We start from the raw sequence: 26,117 nt of genomic DNA, 5'->3' as shown, positions 1-26,117 counted from the left end.
ATGATATGTAATGCTGCAATACATACTTGGTATTAGTGTAAAGATTCTCAGCTTATAAATTAAGGACTGAAGAACACAAATTGGCTACTTTGACCAAAGTTACAACTAGAACAGAATCAAACCCTCAAAATCTCAATATCTTAATTATTGCATCTTTGTGGGCAAATTCTGATGCAGCTCACATGAGAATTTTAGCAATGCAGACGGGGACTTAGTTTTCTAATTAGAAAGATACATCGACATACCTACCAAAACAGTTCCATGAATAAACCCTGTGGAATGACTGTTGTCACTGTAGGAATTAAAAACAGACTAAGAAAGAAGAAAAATAATGGCAAAGGGAAATAAACTGTAATTCTTTTCTGTAGTTACTGCCCTAACGTGAGCAGCAGTCATGTGGGGTACTTTGGTTTTGTTTTTTTTTTTAATTTGAAATGTGATTGCTGTTGTATTACGTTTATGAAATACTTGTAGCACAATGTAATGATTGTCTAAATTTGTTAGCAGAAATAACTACTTCAGAATGTTTATAATGAGGTGTTCTCTCTGTGAAGAGTGTAGTTATTCCATTGGAGTTGCTGATATCCTTGGATATTGAGGGCCTCTGGTACCATCATTTTAGATCTTCCTTGAGCGAGACAGCACTCGAGCAAATTCTGGGGAGGGAAAAAAAAAGTTATTGAAGGAAAAGGAGTTAAATACTTTAAAAAGACATTAGTTTCTGAGGAAGACTAAATCAGGCTAAAAATGGCAGTTCATCACAAATACTAATTTTGCCCGTGTATAAAGTCTTGTGGGACTTTTGGTTGTTGAAAGAATTAGTTGTGCACAGAATTCCACGAATAACATAACCAGTTTCAGGATCTTGTGGTTTCACCCAGGTATCTGTAAAGTTGACTACCAGGAATGCATATAATTTTTGAATTGGTTCTTTATCTTTTTCACTCCCTAATATGTTTGGGTTTTTGTTACTGCTATCAGTGACACCTCCGGAGTGCCTCTTGCACATCAGGTGTCCATTTGAAGACACCAATAAAATTTTCTATGGCTGTTAAGACTTTTTTCAAATATACTTTCCTTCAATACATGATTTAAATGAGAGTTAATTCTCTTCTGCATAAAGCAGATCTGCTGACTTGCTAAGCCTCAGGTTATTTTCTTCATTTGTAACTCTCTGAATTCAATGCAGATGTACTGTCTTGTCTTATCTCTGTAATCCAAAATTCTTTTCAGAAGCACATCTGAAATCTAATAGTTGGAATGCAGTAGTTCTGGCTCAGTGCATGAGGAAAAAGCAGTGGATGTGGCTTATCTTGACTAGTAAGGCTTCTGACATTGTCTTGTGTAATGTTCTCATAGACACACTGATAAAATATGGGTTAGATAAATCAGCAGTGAGATGGGCTAAAGACTAGGTGAACAACTGGGCTCAAAGGATAGCGATCAGCAGCGTCAAGTCTAGTTGAGGACAAGTCATTAGCAGTGTACTCCAGGAAGTGAACCTGCACTGTTTAACAACTTCATTAATGATATGGACGATGAGACAGAGCGCACCCTTGACAAGTTTGCTGAGGTTGCAAAACTGGGAGGAGTGGCTGTTGTGCCACCATTCGGAGGTACTTTGTCACTTTTGGAGAAACAGGCAAACGGGAGTCTTATGGAGTTCAACAAAGCAAAATGCCAAGTCCTGTACATAGGGAAGAATAATCCCATGTACTGATACACTCGGGAGATGGGGTGGGGGACAATGACACAGATGGGATGGGACGACCTGACAGTCCTGGTGGACGTGAAGCCAAATATGAGATAGCAGTGCATCCTTGAGGCAAAGAAACTCAATATACTTGGGCTGTATTAGGAAGAGCATTGTCAGCAGATCAAGGGACTTGATCATTTCCCTCTACTTGGCATTGGTGAAATATCTGGAGGACTGAGTACAGTTCTGCCCCCACCCCACTAGACATAGATATACTGGATTGAGTCCAGCAAAGGACCACAAAGATGATTAGGGGACTGGCGCATCTCTTGCATAATGAGGAGCTCAGAAAGCTGGGGCTGCAGCAGCGAAGGCTTGGCGTGATATTATCAACATATCCAAATACGTAATGGGGAATAAAGAAGATAAACTCTCTGACTGTTTTCAGTAGTGCCCAGTGAAAGAGCAAGAGGAAATGGACATAAGTTGAAACACAGGAGGTTCTGTTTCCAGGAGAAAACACTCTTTTACTGTAAAGGTGATTGAGTACTGGAGCAGGTTGCCCAGAGAGGTTGTGGAGTCTCCATCCTCGGAGATAGTCAAAACCCAACTGGACACGGCCCTGAGGAACCTGCCCTAGTTGACCTTCAGACCTCAACTATTCTTCGGATTTTGCGAGCCTTCAAAGATTGGTTTACTGAAGATCCTGCATGTCTTGGCCTGCTTCACATGCTTTTGCTTGTGTGCAGTCTCTCAGGTTTAGCTTGTTTTGATTGTAGATGGGTTCACTGTATTCAAGCAGCTCTTCCTGCTGATTGACCTGTTTGTGATTTTAGCGGTGATAGTCTCTCCATTTATGTGATATTTGCCTTTGTTGATGGGCTGTACAAATCTGGCTGATTTTGCTTGAGATGCATGAGGAATTATTTATATCTTGTGTTCAGTGGCTGCTGAGGTCCATACTGTCTTAACCTGAACCACATTATAAAATCAAATCTTTGGCATTGAACTCCTGTTCTGTAGTTATGTGGTTAGCCATGATTTTCTGTTACCAGATGCAAAATGAAATCTGAGTGCAACTTGTCCTCTGCCAGTCCTGAAGGCTGGAGATTCTGAATAGCTGATGTTCTGGTAGGCTGTTCATTTTGTCAGGGGCAATGAGCAAGAGTTTTCTGTCCAGTTGTGAAATAGCTAGTAGAGTTTTCAGTCTCTTCAGCTTGAAATATTGCTGTTTGCACAGAGAATGCTGTAGCTGGGCAGTTTTTTCAATGTGTCATACAAATACATACTATTTTCTGTAGAATAAAAATGTCTTTCTAGAGGAGACAGTTTCTAATACTGTGCATCTTTGTTGCATCTTCTGTTCTTGCTGTACTTCCCTTTTTAACTTCAATGTCAAATCAACCATTCCCTTGAAAGGAGAAGCTAATGAAGACTTCTAGTTACAACAAGCCATAAGGGTGGAGCAGGTAGGTCAGAGAACTACTTGCTTTCCACCTGTGCTTTTATCTCACCCCAGTAAAGTCAAACAAGTAAGCTGTAAATGCTTGCTTATAAGGAATTGTTCAGCTTGGAGCTAGAGCTAAACTGAGCTGAATTGAATTCACGTCCTATCTGAAGAGAGTCACAGGCCTGCCTACAGTAAGAAAATTGACCACTAATTCAGCTGTTTCAGTTTTCTTACTTCTTTTGGAAGTGGCATGTAGACCTCAACTACGCTCTATTTGTGATGAAGGTTAAACTAATGGCTCCAAAACAACAGACTATCATTTCATGTTCTAAACTGTCTATTGGCTAGTTGACTAGATAACAGAAATTGTAAAGGGTCACAGATACTGATGGTAGGGCCTTTTACAATCCTGGTAGTGTGTCACATTGCACACTCACTTGAAATGCCTTGAATATTCTGTGGGAAAAGTTTGGTTTTCATCCAGAGGACCACAGAACATTAAACTGAATAGAATAGGCATTATATCAGTTTGACTAGAAAGGAAGTTCATGAAAAGCAATGTAAGGTGGTTCTAACTTCAGTAGCTCTTAGTAAGCTACAGTCTGGATTACCTTGTTACTTTGCTATTATGGTTCCCGTTTTGTATTAACTGGTGGATTCTGCATTACTAGTATAAAGGATTTCAGTACTGGGAAATACAGGCAGCATCCACTTGAAACTTAGTTTAAGGGTATCCATATATTGCTGAGCCTGACCTGTAGGCCAAGTTTCAATCCTTTTTATTACCTAGATGGAGAGATTCTGTTTTTTTCTAATTAACTGCTCCAACAGTGTCAGTTGGTGGTCTTGAAGCACATGGCAAAGCATTATGGTCAACACAGAAATAATTCTGTTAGACCTCTGATTTTTGCAGTGTCTTTGCCAAGTCTTGACTTGTTAGACCCCTTGTAAAAATAGGATTTTTTTGCAGTGAAGTGGACGGGAACATTTTATCAATATTGGTGGCTTCTGGATCAGGTCAGAACTTTGGTTTTAGGCTTCAGCCTATTTAAAAGAGTGAGAATTTCTCAGAATAGATCATAAGAATTTGGGAAAGAGATGGAAAAAAAGGCAGTTACTTGTGAAAGGGTGGGTTTTTTTTTCCTTAAATGAAATTCTAGGGTACTCTGTGAAATGATGCAGATTAAGCATATTTTTAATTTGATTTATTGCTATATTCCTATTAATTTTCTGTATGTGCATTCATGTGGTAGAGTCAGCAATGGTTTATGTTCAAAATCTGCAGCACTTAAACCCAAAATTGTGTTATGGCTTCCCTGAAGCATTAAGTTTCAGTTGTCTGTTCCCCTGTGATGTGTATAAGATGCCTCTTTCCTTTCCAAGGAAGAGCATGTTGCAGTTCAGTTCTAAGACTCATTGAAAGAAAACTGAGAAGCTTCAGTGCTAGCTCCTGGACAAATTTTATTATCCTGCTCTGAGATTGTAGATGTCTTGACATTCTATGTATATCTTTACTTTTAACACAGATGCATCTTCCAGTCAGAAGAGGTAGTTGTCTTTGGACTGAAACTCTCTCAGAAGTTCCAGTTCATCCCTAATAAATGCACAAAGGAAGTGGCTTTTCTGTGGTAGATACATGTTTGCTTTTCGAAAACTGTTGTCCACAAACAGAACCTTGTAGCTTTTGCCTTCAAACTTCACTGACTTAGACTCTTAAGGGAGATAAGAGAGAAAGAGTACAAGCTTATGATTTTTTTTTTGTTTCAGTATTTAGCTCTTGTAGATATACATGGCACAACATGTTATTGGAGCTGCAATTACCCTCTGTCTTGGAATGTCTTCTACAGATTTCTTCTGGTTTTCAACAGTTTCTGATTTTTGGTCACTCATGCTATCTATGTCTCCATTGATCATCTTTGACTTTGATATAACTGCTGATTAGCTGTGAGAACTGCTTTTAAGTTGTAGTGGGAAAGGAAGGAAATGGAAGCTGAATGTTGTGCTCTTGTTTTACTTACTAGACTGGAAGTGTGTTTTCCCAGAACGCTAACTTCCTCCATATCTTTTTGTATTGTTACTTTACATTCACCTTAGTCCTTATATCAAGCATCGGTCCGAAGAGAGATGTTTGCTTTTAAGAATCAGATCTTGGTGGTCTGTATTGCTAGCCAGAGGCTTCTTTCTGGAAATGTGATCACCTGTATCCCCATAACATCAAGTATCATCTGTTCGAGTTCCTTAGCCTTTCATCTCTCTCATTTTCACAGATGAAACAGATCTCGGAATGAACCAACTTCTCTTTGTTCTCCATTAGTATCCTTTTGTGGTTCGGGCTTACATGGACAGGTTCTTCATGTCTAAGAAGTTATTTAGCATGAGTATTTGCAGATAATTTTTAGAGCTTTTGCAGATTACATTATGTCTGGAGACATTCCATACTTAACTTTTTGTTGCTTACTATAAACCCAGCTGCTGCAGAAAGAGCACGTTACCTCAGGATGGTTTCTACTTCTTGTACAGCTTCTGTTCAGAGTAAACTCTTCTCATATATAGGTGGCTTTCTTGATTTCTCCACATTCATATGACCATAGGATGATTCAGGTCGAATTACAAGCCTAAGAGGTCTGTAGTCAAACCTCCTGCACAAAGTAGGGTCAGCTGTGAAGTCAGAGTAGGTTGCTCATGGCTTTCTCAAGTCTAGAAATGATACAAAACAAGGAGTGTTAAATAAACTCTCACTTTTGTATTTGAACAGGACACTGCCTTTTTTGAAGACCCCATTTTTGGTTCAGTATCCTCTTCTCAAAGCCTATCCTATTGAATTTTTAGTTGTGTCAGGAAAAGTTGTAGTGGTAGTGAAGGAACCTGATGTCATTTCTATATTCTAGACTGAACAAGCTATCCTTTTGCTCTTCTGAAAAGTGTTCTTATTATTGTAATGTGCAGTCTCATAAGCCTCTAGTCATACCTTTATTAGCTGTGTCCTGTAGCTGAGGACTCAGGAGGGTCCTCAAATCAAATCAAAACAAATATCAAATCAAAACAAATGAAAATAAGATACCCCTTCTCCCAGAGTTTGTGTTCTTCCCCTGATGACCTAAATTGTCCCAGAAGGATTTTCTCAGGAAGGTAGCTGAGCTGTGAATGTACACATTTCTGTGGGCTCTTTGGCAAATGAGAAATCATTTGAGTGAGATTACTTGTCACTATGTGGAGATTCTTTCATAGACGTTGTCCCCACATGTATGTTCTATATGCTTATGTTCTGTGCGGTGAAATCCATAAAAAATTGTGAGTATATGTTTTAGATAAACAAAGGTGAGCTGGGGGTTATGGCTAAGGCATTGCATAGTGTGCTCCGTGCCCTTTGTACCACATGCTTGAGACACTGAAAAGATCGGATGCAGGCATAATCAAAAGCATTTTCAGGGCTAAAGATGTCTTCAACTGTAATATGTGAGATATATGTATATGTGTGTGTGTGAATATGTTCTGAATAGCAGTTTTAGCAAGAACTGGAAGTAATCTTTCTTTCTCTGCTTAATAGCTCACTTTATTTAAAACTGTTTCAACAATATACATGTATCTCATGGTTACTTCCATCTGTGCGTTTCTCTGGAGTGATGCTCTAGGTTTATTTCAGCAGCTGAATCAGTTGGGTTATAAAAATGCATTGTTCTGTGGCACATCCTTCTCAGTAGCACTAAATAACAAAAACACTACGGTTGTAAATTTTTAAGGTGTGTCTTTCAAGCACATAGGAATGAAACACTACTGCTGCTGTGATCTGTCTGGAAACATTTCATATTACCTTTGTTCAATATGGGTGATTTTATCAGTTTATTTATTTATTTTTTGCTTAGAGAAAAAGTGGACTTCTGCCTCCAAATTTAAGTTCGGTCCACCCATGCTGCAAGAAAGCAGGAGCCCTATGGGCACAATTAGTATAGCTGTAAATGAATAAATAAGTCCTGGTGACGGGCATGGTGTATTTACAAAGTTTTGTTTGCCTTCCTAACCACAGTAGCACAGCTTCCTGTATGAGTAGTGTGACTCCGTGTGGCTCTGCAGAAACCTGGATAGTATTACTGATTCTTCGTTTATAGTTAACTTTTAGTTTAATTCCATTTTCACTTCAGGTATCAACCATCAATTTGAAACTAAATCTAAGCTGAAAAAAGGACTTTTATTTTTTCCCCTGAACAAATATTGATTAATAAATAATATAAATGTGGGTAACTGTTTAAGAAAAAAGCCCTCTTGACTGAGTAAAACTAATCACTGTCACCTATTATGTGCCCAGTTGTGTATTTTTGTTACATCAGTTTTAGCTGATATTTCAGGCGTTCTGTAATACATGTGCTCTGCGTTGGTCTTCCATGTGTGAAGAAATTTACAGTTCAAGGTTTTAATCTCTGAGACACTTTGGCTATTGTAGTATTACAGAACAGTCCTTGATAATTCTGAGAGGAGCAGAATATCTTTAAATACAGATGACCTCTGTTTTGTGTTAAATCTAGTTAAATTTGCATACTTTAACTTGGTTATGTTTAAAGGTACATAGGCACAGTTTAAATAGCAACCACTGCTGAGGGCTCTTTTAGAAGATTGCTGTTCTACATACCTCCGTGCTGGGCTACTACATTCATTATTTCAAAGGCTTTTGGTGTCATAGGTCATAAGGGTTAGCAGATTTTAATTTGGATCAACTGTCTCAAGTCTGCAGCTCAGATTTTCCTGCCAGCTGTGCTCTTAAAAGATATCTTTTCGTTTTCTTCTTAGCCCTGAGAAGGGATAAGATTTCTTTTCTTGTCACCACTTTTTTTTTCCTTGTTTAATTTAAGACAAAATTCTCTGCACTGGGGTGAATGTCGTACAGCTGGAATTCCTTCTACTGAAAAAAATAGGGAAAAGATCTGCCACAGTGAAAGCTAAAGCCCTCATGGTGGAGAGGGAAGCACACCCAGAAGTTTGGCTACCTTGATGTCCTTCAGGTGCTTTGAACAAAGGCAACTTCAGCTCCCAGTTGGCCTCTTTAGTTAGAAGTGAAAAACGGATTACTTAATAAGCTATCATTTCTGGTCATTGAATTCAGTGCTCTGGCCAGGTGAATGATCCTTCATATAGCAGATTTTTTTTCGAAATAATACTAAAATCAAACTCTGCTCTGGATTTCAAAATTATAATCTATTCAGTTTCATAAATCTGAAGGATATTTTTCCTGGAGATCTAGAATATCAAGTAAATTTTGGGTATGGCATGCTGTATAAAAAATAATTACTTTGTCAATGCGTTACATACATATTTGAATGTCGTGGATTTCCTGTTGCTTCATGAAAATTTATCCCATCTGGATTTGGTTTTAACTTTTGATCTTCTGCCATGACCCTTACAATCACCCAAGCTATTTTTATGCAGTATGTAATGCCATTAGCTATCCAGGCTTACAAATCTCTTTCTTGCAGTAAGCATAAGTATTCTCATCACGTATATATCTCCTGTACTTCCATTTTTGTTTAAACATGAATTTATTATTGGGTTTAGTGCTTTGTACTTAATGGTTCATATTTCCGGAAGACTCCGCACTCTTCTTTCTCTTCTTTTGAGATTTTACCCCAGAGTTCTTAATCTCTTGCATACAATTGCAGAGGAACTTAAAAGGTCTAGAACTGAAGGACTGTTTGATTACTTTAAGCTTTGTTGAACTATGTGACAAACTTTGGGCGTTTTTAATTCTAATTTTATAGGAAAATAAGTGCTATTCTGTTCTTGTTGTAGGCAAGATGGCATGCCATTTCCTGTGCCTTTTACCCTTCCTAGCAATCTGTGTGATCATGCTGAGTTTGGCTGGCACAGAGTTAATTTTCTTTACAGTAGGTGGTATGAGGCTTTGTTTTGGATTTGTGCTGGAAACAGTGGTAGTGATAAAGGGGTGTTTTAGTTACTGCTTAGCAGTGCTTACACAGTCAAGGCCTTTGCTGCTTCTCACCCCACTCCACCAACACTCAGGGTGGGGGTACACAAGAAGTTGGGAGGGGACTCGGCTGACCCCGACTGACCAAATGGATATCCCATGCCATATGCCATTTTGCCTAGCATATAAAGCTAGGGAAAGAGGAAAGTACATTCAGAGTGATGGCATTTGTCTTCACAAGTAACAAGCATGATGGAGCCCTGCTTTCTTGAAGATGCCCGAACACCTGCCTGCGAATGAGAAGCAGTGAAGGAATTTCTTGTTTTGCTTTGCTTGCGTGTGGGGCTTATGCTTTACCTATGAAACTGTCTCAACCCACAAGTTTCCTCACTTTTCCTTGCCGATTCTCTCCCACATACCACCTGGGGGGTGGCGAACGAGCAGCTGTGTGGTGCATTGTTGCCAGCTGGGGTAAAAACACGACAGTCCTTTTTTTGAGCCAAAAGCACTGAGCCCCACAGAGCCCCTCGTTCATTCCCGCCCTACAGTGAAGCAGCAAAGGCCTTGACTCTGTAAGTGCTGCTTAGCAGTAGCTAAAGCATCCTGGCATTACCAGCACTGTTTCTAGCATAAATTCAAAACATGACCCCTATTAGCTACTGTGGAGAAAATTAACTCCGTCCCAGCCAAATCCAGCACACAAATTTATGCAAAGTGTGTCTGCTCAGTGTATCTCAAATTCATCTGTATGTTTCTAGGGGTTTTGCATCAGGGTGAAACTGATGCAGTCAGTAATGTGGAACTGAACTAGATCTTTCTGATACGCAGCTCAGGTTCGTTATTGCTTACCAAGCCTGTTCCAACCATACTTTTAAAATAATATGTGTTGATGGGATTACATTCTTTCACTTTTGATCTTGTGTGGTGTATGATGTAGAGTTGTGTGATGGGGATAAACATCATGTAGGCATGCAGGCTCATTCTGTGTTCCATGTACACCTTAACTGCGCTCGGTCTTCCTGATGTGTCATGTGTAACAGAGACAAAGACTGTATTGTTGTGTTTTGTTTCTCTGGTACGGTAGTTTACTTTTGCAGTGGAAGGATACAAATTTTATATGTAAACATGTTCCTCTCACATTTCAAGACCATGATGGTCAGACCTGGAGAACTCCAGTCAACATTTAGCAATTTAATTGGATGGTCTTTGTTACTGGAGAATAGTGTTTGCTTAATTCTTGTTTAAATATTTTTTAAATCAACAGTTATTTCTTTCTAATTTTTTTCCAATTCTCTTCCTAGATGGTAAAAGCAATCCAAGTTCTTCGTATCCATCTGCTTGAGCTAGAAAAGGTTAATGAACTCTGCAAGGATTTCTGTAGTCGTTATATTGCCTGCCTGAAGACAAAAATGAACAGTGAAACTCTATTAAGTGGAGAGCCTGGAAGTCCTTATTCACCTGTGCAATCTCAGGTATGTTTCAAATACAGTTAAGTGTATTTTTGCTTAGATTTCCTTTGCAAGTTATAACTACACTTCTGTTGCTATTAGTTTGCAAATAGGGTTTCTGCAGTTTCTTTAACTTCCTCAAAACTCGTTATTAAGAGTAGAAAGAGCTGTATTTTTTCACACCTGTGTGCCACTGCCTGATGGTTGAATTTGTTGAAATGTGCCAGAACATAGTCCATTTTTTTTGTTTGTCTTTCTTTTATGATTATCCCTCAGTTTAGCAAGTGGAAATATTCAGAATAGCCTGGATTTGCTGTTTTGTTGGAAGGAGGCTAGGAAACGGAATAGAGAAAGGAGAAGAAAAAAAATTCCTAGATGAGAAGATGGCCTTAGACTAGTCTGCTTCATTAAAATTTTGAGATCACAGACACCTTTTATACACAGTCTCTAGCCTGGAACAAATAAACTATTTCTGATGGATTTTAGTTGCAATATTTGAGATTCATGCTGTTGCATGTCACCTGAGGTGACTGTATAGTTAGGAACAGTACCTGTTTCCATACATGTGAACCTCAGTTTATATATTGTTCCCTAAATTCAATAACCGTTTGTCTTTTTTTTTTTTTTTTTTTTGGTTAAGTAAATTGACAGCAGTTAATTATCAACAGTTAGTATGTTATGGTTGATACTTCTGCTATTAGATGCTGGAAAATGAGCCCTGCCACCCAAGTACCTACTAGATATCTGTTCTTAGTGGGATGGTCCTTCTCTGACTTACTAATATGTCTGATGCTATGTATTCTAAAAAACCTCAGTGACTTTTAAACTTCACTGTCTGGACTCTACTTAGGCTTTGGAAGTGTGGAAAGGAGATTCTAAAATCAGATGAAAAGATATTTTTTTTTTTTCGTATTTCTCTAGCAGACATGCATGATTAAGGTTGAGTAAGAATTATACTTAGCAGAACAAAACATATTGGGCATCTTTCATACTTAAGATGTTATTTTGAAATTGAAGGAATTAAGGTCATAACTAAAATCCTACAGCTTTGATGCTTGTAATAAAAAAAATCAAGGGTCCATTTAATTTGTCCATTTTCCCTTGTGCCTTTGGAAACTTTCTCTTAGTTTTTATATACTTGGAGTCATTTCTCTCCTAAAATTTCCCAAGATAGTTTTATGTATTTTCTAACAATTGCTTTCATGAGAGTTTTCAAATTAATGATTGGTGATAATGAGAAAGTTAAAGTAGGTAATGGTGAACTTCTAATGAAGTATCTTTTCTCTGTTGAAGTTAATCTGCTGGTTAAACTCTGAAGTGTATTTTTAGAGCCAAAATAACACAAGCATACTCTATCTCCGTGGGGAAAAAAAAATAAAAAAATGCAAGCAACTAATTGTTTTATTTTTTCTAGCAAATTCCAAGTGCCATTGCAGGCACACTCAGTCCCCAAGGGATTATGGTGCCAGCATCAGCATTGCAGCAGGGAAATGTAACTATGGCAACAGTAGCAGGTACGACACAGTAAAGAAAAATTGGCACCTTGCTTTCCATGTTGGTTTCTTTCATAGTTGTTACAGAAATACACATGTGCTTATAAAAATGTGTTTGAACTCTAGTAGCTGAAAAGTTTTTGTAATAGAGTTGACTGCCTTACTGGCTTCTGAATGTTGTATTTTTGTGTGTACCACATATGCATATGTGAGTGGAGGTTACGTACGTGTAATATTAACAGATCTTTCTGTGCGATGCTACTTTTGTTCAAAGAAATTTCAGAGAGTGTAGTGTGTTACTCTTACTTTTTTTTCTTCTTTTTTCCAAAAAGAATTCTATTTGACCAAACCATGCATTAGCTAAAATACTGCACTTGCTAGCTGTCGTATTCTCTATGGAGTTTGAAGACACACCTACAAGTCTGTGAAATCCTTGATGTCCAAATTTCTGCTGTTGTATGGAGATGACATTTGAACTGAAATATTTTATCTTGCCTCTAAGGAAGGTTTTAAAACAAACAAACAGGGAAAATAAACGCCCAAACTTGACTACAAATACAACAAAGCAATGTAGTGCTTCTACAGTACAACATGTGCTTTGTGTGGCTTTGATGCCCAGGAGCCCCTGTGCATTCACCAAGGTTCTGTCATCTTAGTTGACCCAAACCAGCTGTGTCACTCAGCTGGCTGCATTAAGCAGTTGATACACATAGGTGTGGTTTTGGTGTTGTGACACTTGTTGGCTGAAGAGTTAGCTCAGTTAAAATGAAATGAAGAACTGTTTTACAACCTGATAGTTGTGGCACTTTCCTTTGAAAATAGATTTAGAATGCCTAAAATACAGGGGGACATAATCAAATTTCATACAGATTTTGTGAATAGAAAAAATTTTGGTGTAGCAAAGAGCACATCTAATGTGCTTACTAGGAACTTATAGTTGATATATCATCAAAACTGTTGTATTGTCTGCAGTGCTGATGTATTTGTGTGTTTAAAGAGTATAATATTTGAAGGGATTCATCTTGCCTATAATCTTTGCTGTTTTGTTTTAAGGGGGGACAGTGTATCAGCCAGTCACTGTGGTCACCCCACAAGGTCAAGTGGTGACACAAGCACTGTCACCTGGGACTATTCGGATCCAGAACTCTCAGGTTTGTTTAATGGGCTTCACAGAATAGTATTTTTGTTTCAAATAAATCACTGGGTTTAAGAGTTTTGGTTTAAATTTGACACGCTGTCAAAATGAGCTCTGTGTGCACATGCATAGTAATTAATGTAAAATTAACGCAAGTACTGCTATAGGAGTTAAAAGTTGTATAAATACATGTCATAAGGTCTCAGACAGATCTCCCTTGCCATGACAGGTCATCACAGTACCTACCTGTTCCGTATTGGTTTTTGCTGATGACAAACAGGTATAGGTACATGGATTTCAGGGGAAAGAAGCCCACAACCAACAACAGAAAGCAACCACAACTCAACAGACAAAAAACCCACTAAACCAAACCAAAAAAACCCTCTGAATTAGATGGACACTTTTTCAATTATTAAAATTCCTGTAATTGTTGAACTGGGTTGAAAGCAGGATAGATTACTATATTGTGTTACGGTGCCACACTGCTGTTTGTCAGAAATTTGACTTTACATCATGGTGGCAAACACTAGTACTGTGAAACTGTATGTGTCTCAGAATGTATGTGTGTTGAGAAGCATTATGCCATAAAACTTTCAAAATACTCTGTCAAGACTATGGGAGATCCTCATATTGGGCTCATTTTATCATACTCTAAAAGATATGGGGCCAGTACTCTTTTTTTGGGGAGTTTCTTAAGAGTTGGATCTGGAGAGCTCAAAGAAACAACTGAGGAAAATGAAACATGAAACATCTTTGGTTATGGAAAATTTTGCTAGCTTTATCTTAGAGCAGGAAGAGGTAAATCAAATCTTCCAGGAATCTGGAGTCAATTAAAAATGTGAATGAGGAGATAACCATCTCTGCGGCATAAAATCTGTTGGTAATCACTGATTCGCTGTCTTCCCTTCTTCCCTCTTCTGACCTTCCAACTGAAAAAGTATGCTTAGAGTACTCTCGTCTTGTTTTTATTGGCAGTAGCATGTATATACTTGCCCATACTCTTCCCTAGAATGCATGCAGGTCTGTCTTCAGATATCTTTCAGAAAGAAATGTGTAAAATTACTCTCCTAGACTAACGTGCTTTTGAAGAAAAATGCCTTTTATACCTCTGATGGAAAAAAAAAAAAACCTACACAGAGTGGAAAATAATGCCTTTAGACTATAAACAAAAAAAAGAACTTGACCTTCTTTATATATCTGTGGCTCCTCTTGATCTTAGTAGGAATGTCAAATCCCACCAACCTATAAAGGGGTTTGGGCCTGTATTCCTTGTCATCTGTAGGAAGTCCTTCTTCAAATGCTTCTTTTTCAGTGTTTCAGCATTATGTGGAGGTAAACGGAAAAATACTGGGAGAGAGCTATTGAAAGTTCATTATGAAGTCTCCATATACAAGCAGATTATTTTAAATGTAAAACATTATTTTGGAAATAAAAGTATCTTCTAAGTATATATTTGTTGTAATTTGATAGCTTTGACCTTATATAATAGTGATTTAATACTGGATGTAGATATAATGACTATTGTGAAGAAATTGCTCCAAATTGTCTTAAAAACCTAATTTCAGTTATAGTTGTCTGTAATGTGATCTCATATGTAATTGTTGTGCTGTTTCTTATCCCTGCATAAGCATTTAAGAACGCGTTCCCTAATGTTCAGATAACCGATGTGCAAATGATTTGATGTATCCATAGGAAGTGAAAAGAAAGCAAAAGTGAGGAAGAAATATGAGCCTTTAGGAAAATAGTAAGACTGTTGTAAAGTGAGTTAAGACTTCTACCATATATATCTTCTTGCCCTTTGAGAGTTTAGATGCATTTATTTAGCAGGACATTTACCATCTTTCTTTGTAACTCTAGCATAATAATTAGTTTTATTTGAAGTCCTTCATTAAATCTTTAATCAGTACTGTTTTACAGATTCTGTAGGTGTTTGTTTGCCAACAGTGAGTATATTCAGCATTGTGTTTTTCAGTTACTCTTTGCATATGCAAATGACTACATATGCATAGTGACAAGGCAGCTGGATCCCTAGGGTAGTGTAGATTAGTACAGAGAATCATTAACCTGACACGTACTACATAGGGTGGATTTTATGTGAAATTACAGTAAATCAGCATTTGGCTGTTGTCATAAGATCTCATATACAGCCTGATAACAGCTGTAAATTCTTAAAACAGAAGATACATGAAATGTGAAAACTATAGAAATCTGATACGGCATTTTCCCTGGGTAAAGTCACTTTGGAATGCTCTTGTAGGAGAGCTGCTGCTGTAAGTTTTCCCTAGCAAATAAAGTAGCAGTTTATACTCAGCATGCCTCACAGCCCAGTTTCTTTTCATTCCTTCTACGATTTAGTTACTCATATATTGATACAGAATACTGCTATTACTATGTTAACTGCCTTATTTCTTCTGAAATTACATGTGCAGCTTCAGTTGCAATTAAACCAAGATCTAGGCATCTTGCATCAAGATGACGGCTCATCAAAAAATAAAAGAGGAGTTCTTCCCAAGCATGCTACGAATGTGATGAGATCTTGGCTTTTTCAGCACATAGGGGTAAGGACTGAATGTGATCAGGAGTCACAGGTTATGTAACACTTAGGTGGTATTTTATTGTTTTGCTTCATAAAGAAGGTGGATGTATTCTGTTGTCATTTACATAATCTCAGTTTGGTTTTCCCTGAAGTCATTTGGAGTAGTTCCACGGTCTAATAATAAAATCAAGTGACATTATTTTAATAAGTACGTTAACATCTGTATCTCATGATCTCAATAAATATTGTTAAAAGGGTTCTTTCTTCATTTCATTATATTAAGAACTTAAGACTCTCTGCATCCTGGTTCATTGCAAAAGGTAAAATACTTCCATCTGTGTTTTGTGAATTTTGTTTGTAGAGGAAAATTTAAAATTTTCTGGCTTTATCTCCTTTCCATCAGTCCTTCTAATGTGTATCATGTGGGTTACTCTCTACTTGTGCTTCCAGTAGAATGTCTTTCCTTTGCATAAATACTTATTGTGAAAGGATAAATGGTTCTCAAGTTATAACACAATGTTTAGTTGATGGATGTTTTCTCTTTTACAACTATTTTACAACAGAGAAATGATACAGGGTAACTGTGTGTATGTTTCTTATTTTACCTACATTTTCTTCATCTGTTTAGTTCAGAGTAGCTTTATTTAAGTAGAAAATGCTTGTCAGTACTCTCATATGACATTGCCTTTAGCCAGCATAACTAATCAGATCTTATCACATGCTGTATTGCCCAGTGGTCACGCTGCTTAATAAAGACTGTCAGCCATGAGAAGCTTTTTCTTCTGAATTACACATCACCAATTTGATGGTATCATATACATTTTCAAGGATAAAATCAGTTTTGTGTATTAAAGCACTCTTTGTTATGTTATTTTTATCTAAAAAGTTTGTGGGTTTCTAAAGTTTGTTTTTTATCAAGTCAGATGCTCTTAATCTGGCAGCTTTAGTCAGTTCTAATAAAGAAGTTTGGTTTTGTTGAGAAGATGAAACAAGCTTCTTATGGGGTTTTTTATTTGCTTTTTTGTCCTGTTTAGCATCCATATCCAACAGAGGATGAGAAGAAACAGATTGCAGCACAAACAAATCTGACACTACTCCAGGTTAACAACTGGTAAGGGAAAAAACTCTTAATATTTAAGTCTGTCTCCATGTGGTTACAACTGAGAGAAATAGTTAAGAGTACAATTTGGACAACTGGAGTTGAACTTACTGTTTTACGTGTGTTACAAAATACCTATAAAAATACAAGAATTATACACTGATACACAAACATTATCTTTATAGTAAGATATAGTAATACTTAGGCCATTTAAATTATACAAGGACTCCAGAAAACTTTGCAATGTTAAGGAATTACATTCTGTTCTATTGCTGAAAGAGATTGAAGTACTCTCATGTCTCTTCTGCCAGTAAACAAATTGAAATTTAAAGACATATAGTGACGTGATGCTCTGGAAAGTGTTCTCTGGTGATCATGGTTGCAAATCTTTAAGAAGTTACTGTCAGCTCATTCATTCTGCTCTTGTATCAAAGGGTACTGTCCTCTGAGCAGTGATGTCCAAAGGGAGCATGTCAGTTCTTGAGCTATTCCACTTCATTGTTCAACATGTTTCAGCATCTCACGTCTTCACTGGAGGTTTAAGATAATACACCTGCCCTTGCAGAAGAGAGGTGTGAGGATGCCAACATGCATCCTATTCTGATTGTGGTATTGGTTCTTAAAATTATTGCAGCTAAGTCCAACAGAGATCTTCCTCAGATTTCAAAGATGGAATGCGTGGCTGCAGAAGGGTCCAGTGGGGAAATGCTCAAGATAGTGGCTGTATGCTGTTTCCAAAAGTGGAACAGTGTAGCTATGCCTATGGTATCATGGAGCTCTGTGGCGCTACAAAGCATTGCATTACACCATGTGTAAGGAAAAAAAAAAGCTGAGGTGTGCTTAAAGTATTGTCTTGTTCACTAGCAGAAGAGTCAAGGGCAGCGATTAGCATGCTAAAGTAAACAAGTGAAATTCAGGGAATAGAAGAGAATTGGGGAAGATCTGAAAAATGCATTTCCTATTGTTTCCTAGATCAGGAACCAGACTCTGGAAAGCTAGAGAGCCTGTAAAATAAGTAACACGGGAGCTTAAGGCAATAAATAAAATCAGACCAAACAAAGTAGGTTAGGTAGGGGCTAGATTTTAGGTGAATCCTAATGAGAGGAATATCAGCTTTCTGAGCTGTGCTGTCAGCAAGTTTTCTGGTGCTTAGTTTTTAATAAGATCTTGAAATGTATGTCTGTCATGTTGTCTGGAGAATTTCCTCCTCTGAGGGGGGTGGAAATTGCTGCCAGCAGCAAAATGGTAGAAGTATTTTCTTAGGTAGTTTGGCAAATCAAAGGATGCCAGTGTTCTAGGAGCAGTTTCACATGTTGAAAAGAATGTCAAACCAGGCTGGTATGGAGAAGATTTTATATTTCTAACTTTTTTTTCTTTTTCCCTGCTGCATACTTTGTGAATCAGAGAGAGAAAATTTACAACCAACTGGTCATAAGCACTTCTTGCCTTTGATTTTGCTTAGGTTTATCAATGCTAGAAGGCGAATTCTTCAGCCCATGCTGGATTCCAGTTGTTCTGAAACTCCAAAAACAAAGAAGAAAACGGCTCAGAACCGACCAGTTCAAAGGTTCTGGCCTGACTCCATTGCTTCAGGAGTTGCCCAGCAGCAATCTAATGAGCTCACAATGTCAGATGGTAAGGAAGATGGGCTAAACCAGACATAATAAAGTTATTTTCCCTGTTACAGAGGGATTAAGAGTTTGATGCTGTTGGGGGAGGGGAACTTCTTGATATTTCAGTGTATATGTGTTTCTAATTTGGAAAAATAGAACAGAAGGGTGTCAATTTTTCCCTCTTAAAATAAACTATCTGTGTTTTCGAGAGGGCGATACTCTATTGAAATTGATGTTGAGAGACTGTTTCTTTTGTTTCAATAGTTATAAAACAACAGAACAAAGGTTAGATGTGCAACTAAGTTCTCTTAATATGTGTATGCATGTCAGTAGCATTCTATTTGATTAACAGTATTGGACTGCAATTTCAGTTTCATGACTCCCCATCCTCTTTGCATTCCTTTCACTATTACTAGAGGGTCTGAGCTTCTACAATTCCATGTATGCCTAATGTTTCAAGTTGAACATTGAGAAACAGACAAATATAATAGAGACTCCAAAGACTTTAATTGAAGTAACTTCCTTGGCATCGGATCACTCACTTTAAGAAAGATAAATAACTGCTTTAGCTCAGAATCATCCTTTCTGTCCTGCTGCCTGCTACTTTATTCCTTTACAGTTTGTACAGCTCTTCCCTCAGCCTCTGCTGGATCTAACAATAGCTTTATCCATTTAAGTTACCTTGAATCTCCATGAACACTCTCATTTTTCTGCAATGAATTAAGCTGGAATACTTTGCAGAAATGGCCTTGTGGTGACTTGATTGGAGAATTGCTGTAAAGCGTGTTCATAACACAGCGCAGTTTGAGATTCCTGGCCAACTTAATTCTGGCATTTCCTGATATTTGAGGATTTGACAACCTGTGTAGCTTTTGTCTTAATTCACTTCTGTAGATTTTCTTCCTGTTGTATGTATGAATATCTGTTACTTAAAATTGGAAACCAAGAAAGATGCTAAAGTACTATGATTGTGCTTCTCCAGGTGCTGTTGTAACAATTACAGCTCCAGTCAACATGAATGTAGACAGTCTCCAGTCTTTGTCATCCGATGGTGCTACTTTGGCTGTTCAGCAAGTTATGATGGCAGGGCAAAGTGAGGATGAGTCTGTAGACAGCGGTGAAGATGACGGAGGAGATCTCTCAACAACAAATATCAGTGGGCTGGTCTTGGATAACAGTGATTCTCTGCAGTAGGAAGCAAGAGAGTGTGACAAAACGTTTAGGAAAAAGAATGGACTGACTGACTGTTTTTATAGTTTGCACAGCAAACATTTTACACAAGTTTTGTTTCTAATATGTTTTATATGTAGATATAGAAGGGTGCACTTTTTTGTATTTCATAGTAAGCTTAAAGAGTGTTTTTGCAGGTGCAGCAACTTCTTTCAAATGTGTTTTTTCATTTCTTTTCTTATTTCAGAAAATTATATCGAGTAATATAAAGAACCACATAAGCACCCCTTTGTTCTATGAATTTGAAGTGCTGCAATTTCTAAAGAATTACGCAGTTTCAACTAGTGCTGTTATTTAACACATCTCTTGATGGGCAGGCGATGTAAATTTAAAGCATGTTACACTAGTGTGTGCAACTTGATCATTAAGTTAGATGCATATATTTGAAAGATGCTTCTGCACCTTAAAAACTGCTAGTCTGAGGTGGACAGCAACACACATAAAAAGAAAATGTTGATGTGTGATTCAGTAGCGAATGTATGGCAATTTAAATAAGTTTAGTTTCTCTCATAGTCCGTGAGCCTGTTTATCATTTGCTATAAAAACTCCTATTTTTACCTTACTGGGGTTATTGGATAAAAAAAATATTTTTATAAATTCACTAGGAATTGGGATGATGGCTGTATTAAGCAGGAGGAGAAAAAAAAAAAAAGAATTTCCAGAGGGGAAAAATAAATGTTTAGTATTCCTATTTGGAAAGTCTGAAAACTGACCCAATTTAATAAACGAGCCTACGCTAGCGTTCTACGATTCTCAGCTATCACACAGTGATATACTATATTTGATAATAGCATAAGAAGGGCCCACTGTTTGATGGGATTTTTGATATTGTCAAACATTGATTTATATTATGTGTAAACTAATATTCAGATTACGTTAACTCTCTATCTAGACTTGTATCTGAAGATATTTGCTAAATGAGTATTCAGGTAAGTAAATTCAAATACCCACAGCTTTTCCAGTTATTAGAGAAATTTAAAAGTTTATAGTTTATACAACTGAATCTGAAAAACGAAAATTTGCCTACTATACAGTCATGAATTCTGCTATCGATATTTTATTGCATTGGAAATATTTTCCCCTAATGCAAGAAGAAATATAACTTCTGGATTTATATAAAATTTCTTCAAATCTGAAAGTTCCTACCAGGTTATACAGCAGGCTTTATTAGAGTAGAAAAATCCTTGTGTGTCCTTCAAAAACTAAGAGCTAGTAATGTAAACACTTTTTTGTGTTAACGGTTCCCTTCTGTCTTTCTCAAAATATGGAGTCTGTGTCTGTCTATCCATGAACACTTACTTTTGGAACTTTGTATTTCCCACTGTTAAGGACAAATAACAGACTCCAAGAGTCTTGTTGGTATGAACAACATTCTCTCTTCCCCCTGTCCACTTATCACAATATTGAGTTAGATGAAAGCCAGAATTTCCTTCTCATTTAGACCAAATCTAGTTGTGTTTCTAGCGTGACAGGGAAGAACGTGTTAGCTTTTAGAATGTTTAAACATTGTCTTTGAACAAAGCCCTTTGACAGATGCAAATATTTAATTGAAAACTTAACTTTTGCTTCACAAAACACTCAGGCATGTGCTTACGTCCCGCACATGTAGTAGGATTAACGCATGTACTTTTTGACATGCTTAAATGATTGGAAGCTGATCTTTAAAGATTGTCTTCCATGGCAAGTATAAGTTGGTATGAAGAAAGACTTCAGAAGGAAATGTCAATAGCTTCGGCCTACATACATGGAGAATAATACTAGTTTTCAACTACTAGTAGCTGTTTTGAAAAACTGGTGTTGGGTTTTACTCAACATGAGTGAATTTTCCTCTGTGGCTTTCGCTTATTCCTGGCTGAGAAACTTGCAGCTTTGTTCAAATGCTGTAATGATCTACTCCAGCTGGATTCATAATTTTTAAAGAATTTGCTTTCTTCTAAACTCTCTGCTTCACCACTATTGTGCCATGTTTTTTAAAGAGCACGGTAAATGAATAGTGAAAGATTTAATCAAGAAGATTTTGACATGGTGTAAGTATCTCAGAGGCTACTGTCAAATCTGGTTTGACCCCACAACATTTAAAAAGACAGAGACCATCTACAAATCATGCTCCTTTGGAAACATACAACCTACTGCTCTGACAAAGGATACCTGAGATGACTAGAACCAAGAGACAGATTCTTTTTTACTTCTTTTTATTTGTTTTTTTTAATGTGACTCCAGAAGTGCTTCATCACCCCCACAGTTTCCATTATATAGTAGGTTATATTTGTTGTTTTTTGGGGTGATTTTATTCAGCTACCCTTTTTCATATTTGATAGTGCATTGATCTTTCTACTTGTAGACAGATTAATAGTCTACTTCTTCGTGTATACAGGCCTATGGACAAAGACGTGCTTTTCCAAATCAGCCTATGCTGGAGGGACAGACCATTTCTCACCCTGAGCATTTCCCTCCCTGTCTCATTTCCCTCTCTGAGCAGTTGTTGCTTCCTTAGATGTAATACCAGAGCATTCCCTGGCCTGCTTTGAGGTAGTCTAGGAAACAGCTCTGCCATTAAATCTGCTGGGGTAGCAAGTAGCCATCAGTGAAGGAAAGGGTAAACCAAAAGGGGAAAAACTTCTGTGGTTTGGGGATAATGTGGCAATGGGCATTTGCCCACACTTCAAAACTAGGAGAACTGAAATCTTAAAACAATTTATTATCTATACAGCTGGCTGAAAGAGACTTGAGGAATATGTTGTTTATGTGCCACGTGGAACTCATTTCAAAACAGCCAGGCATCAGGGTTTGCAAGCTTCTGAAAGTTTTAATTTTTCAGAAAGAAACCATTATCTGGTTAGATTTTATTATTCCTCCCACTTGACGTGCAGCCGAAGCTTCATTCTTCTGAAGCATTTGCGGCCTTGTCTTCAGGTAGTTGATCAATACCTGGGAAGTGAAGTTGGCAGAATTTACTGTGAGAGGGGCAGTATGGAGTAGTTTTACTGTCAAATTAGAAACATAAAAACATAAAGATATGAATTCCTACAGCTGAAAAGGCTTTTCAGATGTTATTAAAGGTTATTGCTTAACAAATGGAACTCAAACCTTGTCTTTTAATTCAGTGAAAATTCTGTAGTGGGTATGAACTGTACAGAAGTGCTTGTTCTTTTCACGTGTTTAAAAAAAATATGTAGTGTCCTTCATTTTTTGCTGTGTTAAGAAATATTGCTGATTTAAGCAAAGCATCACTATTCAGGAAAGGTACATGTTTACATTAGCTCAAAAGTCTTTATCAGGGGACATAATTTTAAACCTATGTGTAATTCCTCCCTGCCCTGAATTAAAGACCTATTCATATGCAATAGACTTCATTTGTTTTTAAAAATCAATGTAATTCTGCAATTATGATTATTGAAACTTTAAAGGTTTTTTTCAATGTAATCTAGATCATTAACCCAAAACAGGGTTCCTTGTCTAATTTTTCTGAGATTTCTGTAATGGGCAAGGCAATTTCCTGTTATTCTTTTAACTTTAGAAACATTGTCTTTTAGTGAATCAGTTCCAAATTGATCAGGATATGTTTTTACATTTCTGTTTCAAAGAAATGCTCATGTTGGAAGACATTTAGAATCAACAACCCTGGCTCTGGCTCTGCAGAGTTTCCTAGATCTGGATATTGGGTCAAAGTGAAGTCCTGCTGACCTCCATTGAAACTCTGTAAAGCTACGTGTCGGGCTGCATTTACCTCCAAGAGAGTTGTTTTCTTATTCCGGTCCCTGATCACTACTAGGAACTTTTTGGAGAGCCCTGCAACTTTATCTTGCTTGCATAACTAGGTTTCCTTCCAGTGGAAACCAGAGTATGGACAAAGGAGTTAGAAGGACAGAAATTTGTGTTGACTTGGTGTGACATCATTTTCATGTTCAAAATATGGCCATAAGGCAGACCTGTGCTGAGGAATTGAGAGTTCCCAGTTCTTGTGCTTTAAGAGTAGCTTCAGGTTTATGGATATTCTAGTGGAGTAGGGCCACAAAGACTTAATGCATGAATAATTTATCTGTTTGTTTCTCTAATCATGTGGAAAAAGAATTAGAAGGCAGTTCAGCTTCCTGACTTTATGAATGTGACAGTCCAAAGGATGAAACAAAGTCTTTCCAAGGGATGATAGTTCCATGAAACCATTAGACTTGTGGCACTTCAAACAGACAAACAAAACCCCAAAACATCCTTGTGTTTTGAAGAATTGGAACACATTCATTTAATTGTAATTGAAGTTGATTTAAAATTTATTTTCTGAAGCTGAGTCGTCTTGGGAGAAAAAAAAAAGAATAAGTATTTGTTCTATGCAAGACATAAATGTCAAAACTGTGTGAATTACCAGTTTTTAGGTGCTGTTATTGTTATTGTCTTTCTGACTTCTGTTACTTTGATTAGTCTTTTAAACCTAACAGCCTTATATTCAGCTTAGTTTTTAGAGCTGAATAGGCAAAACGTAGTTTTGAAATCCTGTTGGCAATGTAACTAGCCTTCATTCCTTCATGAAAATCTTGCATGTTAAACAATTAAGTGGAATGTTTTGGTTTCCTAATATATTTAAACTCTCACCACCTTCTAAAAACGGAGCACATCTGTGAAAATGCACGTTTAATTGTAGTGTGCAGATGATCAAATCATCAGCCTTGTGCTGAATACACTTTGCTCCTTACTGTTCAGTGTAGCTGAATAGTAAAGCAGGTTGGTTTTGCCAGACTCAAAACCCGATGTGGATTCCTTCCCTCCCACTCCCCTCCCTCTGGCCCTTGGCTTGCTAAGCTCCTTCAGATAGAATTGTAGAATCGCATGGTTGGAAAAGACCTTTGATATCATCAAGTGCAACCGTACCTGTCTGCTACTAAATCATATCCCTGAGCACTTCATCTACTCATCTTTTAAACACCTCCAGGGATGGGGACTCAACCACCTCCTTGGGCAGCCTCTTCTAGTGCTTGAGGACGTTTTTGGTGAAGAAGTTTTTCCTGATGTCCAATCTGAACCTTCTGTGGTGCAACTTGAGGCCATTTTCTCTTGTCCTATTGTCTATTGCTTAAGAGAAGATACCAACACCCACCTTGTTACAACCTTCTTTCAGGTAGTTGTAGACAGCGATAAGGTCTTCCTTCAGCTTCCTTTTCCCCAGACTAAACAACCCCAGTTCCTGCAGCTGGGTTTTGAGTTGTTTAATTTTTAAGTCCTGAAGTAACTTGATGATACATCATGAAGTGTAGTGGAGTTGGCACTAATCTGCTTTTTAAGTGATTGCCTAAATCATGTTATTTGTTTATTCTTGTCACCTGGAAAAAGAAAATCTGTTCCTTTTCTGTCACTTGAGTTCTTTAGGACCTGCTGAGTGCTCACAGCTGGTTTTGCCAGAGAAAAGTGCAAGAAAGCAGCGAAATGCCTTACCAACCTTGTAGACTACTGTAGAGGTACTGACTTCTTGTTAATAGAATCCAGTATTTTCAGGCCATGAAAGAAGTCGCCCCTATGTCTTTCTATGGGTTTATGGGTTAGCAATATTTAGTCTAAACAATTGATGATCTTTAAAATGTGAATCCTGGAATTTTTTTTCCCTTGGTTATTAAGGGATTTTTAAGCAACTGATCTATCAAGGGATACAATTAAAATGAGAATATGCTTCATGGATGATTTATTTTTACACTGCTGCTGTGTGTGAACTGAAGAAGCACATTTTTAAAGCAAAACATTTGTATTACTTCAACAGTATTGTTTGGCTGAAAGACAAATATGTTTTCAAGAAATCTTGAGTGCAGTTTCAAACTAGTTAACCAGTTCTTGACCAGGGATAATCCTCAGCCTTTTTATTTGTTTGAGTTTTCTTGTTTATGCAAATGAAGAAAAAATGTTTACTAGTTCTTACCAGTATTGGGATTTTTATTATGCTTTTGTAATGCAGGAGTAGTTTCAATGGAAGAAGAAATTAGCATATAAGTAGTCCATAATGTGTGTGACTTCGGGTTTTTTTTGTTGTTGTTCCAATATTGTTAATTAAAATGGCATGGACATCAATCTTTCAGTAATGATTCCAAGCATAAACGGTAGTAACTTCTTTGAAAAGAATTCCCTTGTGCAAGTTCCATCTGTTAACTTGCTTAGCCAGTTACTGTAATGCGTTTCTAAAGTTACCGTGTTCTACTAGCCCTTTTGTTACAAGATGGTGCTTCTTCTGTATCAAGAAATTCAAACTCATTTCATCCCATGTGTATGAGTCTTAACTCAGTAAAGATGAAGACAGACATGGGTACTCTGAAGCGAAGGTGTGCTTCTGCTTAGTCTTGAGGCAGTACTTATTCTTGCTCTTGCTTCCCCAGCATCTGGCATGGTGACATCCAAGTGTGATCCCCAAACAGCGTAGCCCTAAGCCTGGTAGAGCTGGCTGAAGGGGTGGGATGTGACTGCTGGCTAGAGCTGGTACAGCTTCATGATGTCCTGCCCAATTTTTACAACTTTTTAATTAATCCAGA

The 26,117-nt window shown here is 37.5% G+C and overlaps 1 protein-coding gene across 3 annotated transcripts in view; it reads left to right on the top strand.

The window, feature by feature from the left end:
* Positions 1–24,529, top strand: part of PKNOX1 (PBX/knotted 1 homeobox 1) — a 45,658-nt gene extending 21,129 nt beyond the window's left edge. For all 3 annotated transcript variants that reach the window (XM_054057122.1, XM_054057131.1, XM_054057140.1), the window contains 7 exons: positions 10,362–10,532; positions 11,923–12,022; positions 13,055–13,152; positions 15,566–15,694; positions 16,707–16,783; positions 18,234–18,406; positions 19,367–24,529. In XM_054057122.1, coding sequence (XP_053913097.1) covers positions 10,362–10,532; positions 11,923–12,022; positions 13,055–13,152; positions 15,566–15,694; positions 16,707–16,783; positions 18,234–18,406; positions 19,367–19,578 — 960 coding nt within the window. In that variant the 3' untranslated portion in view covers positions 19,579–24,529. The remainder of the gene's footprint in view (positions 1–10,361; positions 10,533–11,922; positions 12,023–13,054; positions 13,153–15,565; positions 15,695–16,706; positions 16,784–18,233; positions 18,407–19,366) is intronic.
* Positions 24,530–26,117: the final 1,588 nt, after the last annotated feature.

This window comes from Cuculus canorus, chromosome 1, assembly GCF_017976375.1.
Source record: "Cuculus canorus isolate bCucCan1 chromosome 1, bCucCan1.pri, whole genome shotgun sequence".
Lineage (NCBI taxonomy): Eukaryota > Metazoa > Chordata > Aves > Cuculiformes > Cuculidae > Cuculus > Cuculus canorus.
Note: the sequence above shows the minus strand (reverse complement) of the source record. Positions and strands in the feature narration are given on the sequence as shown.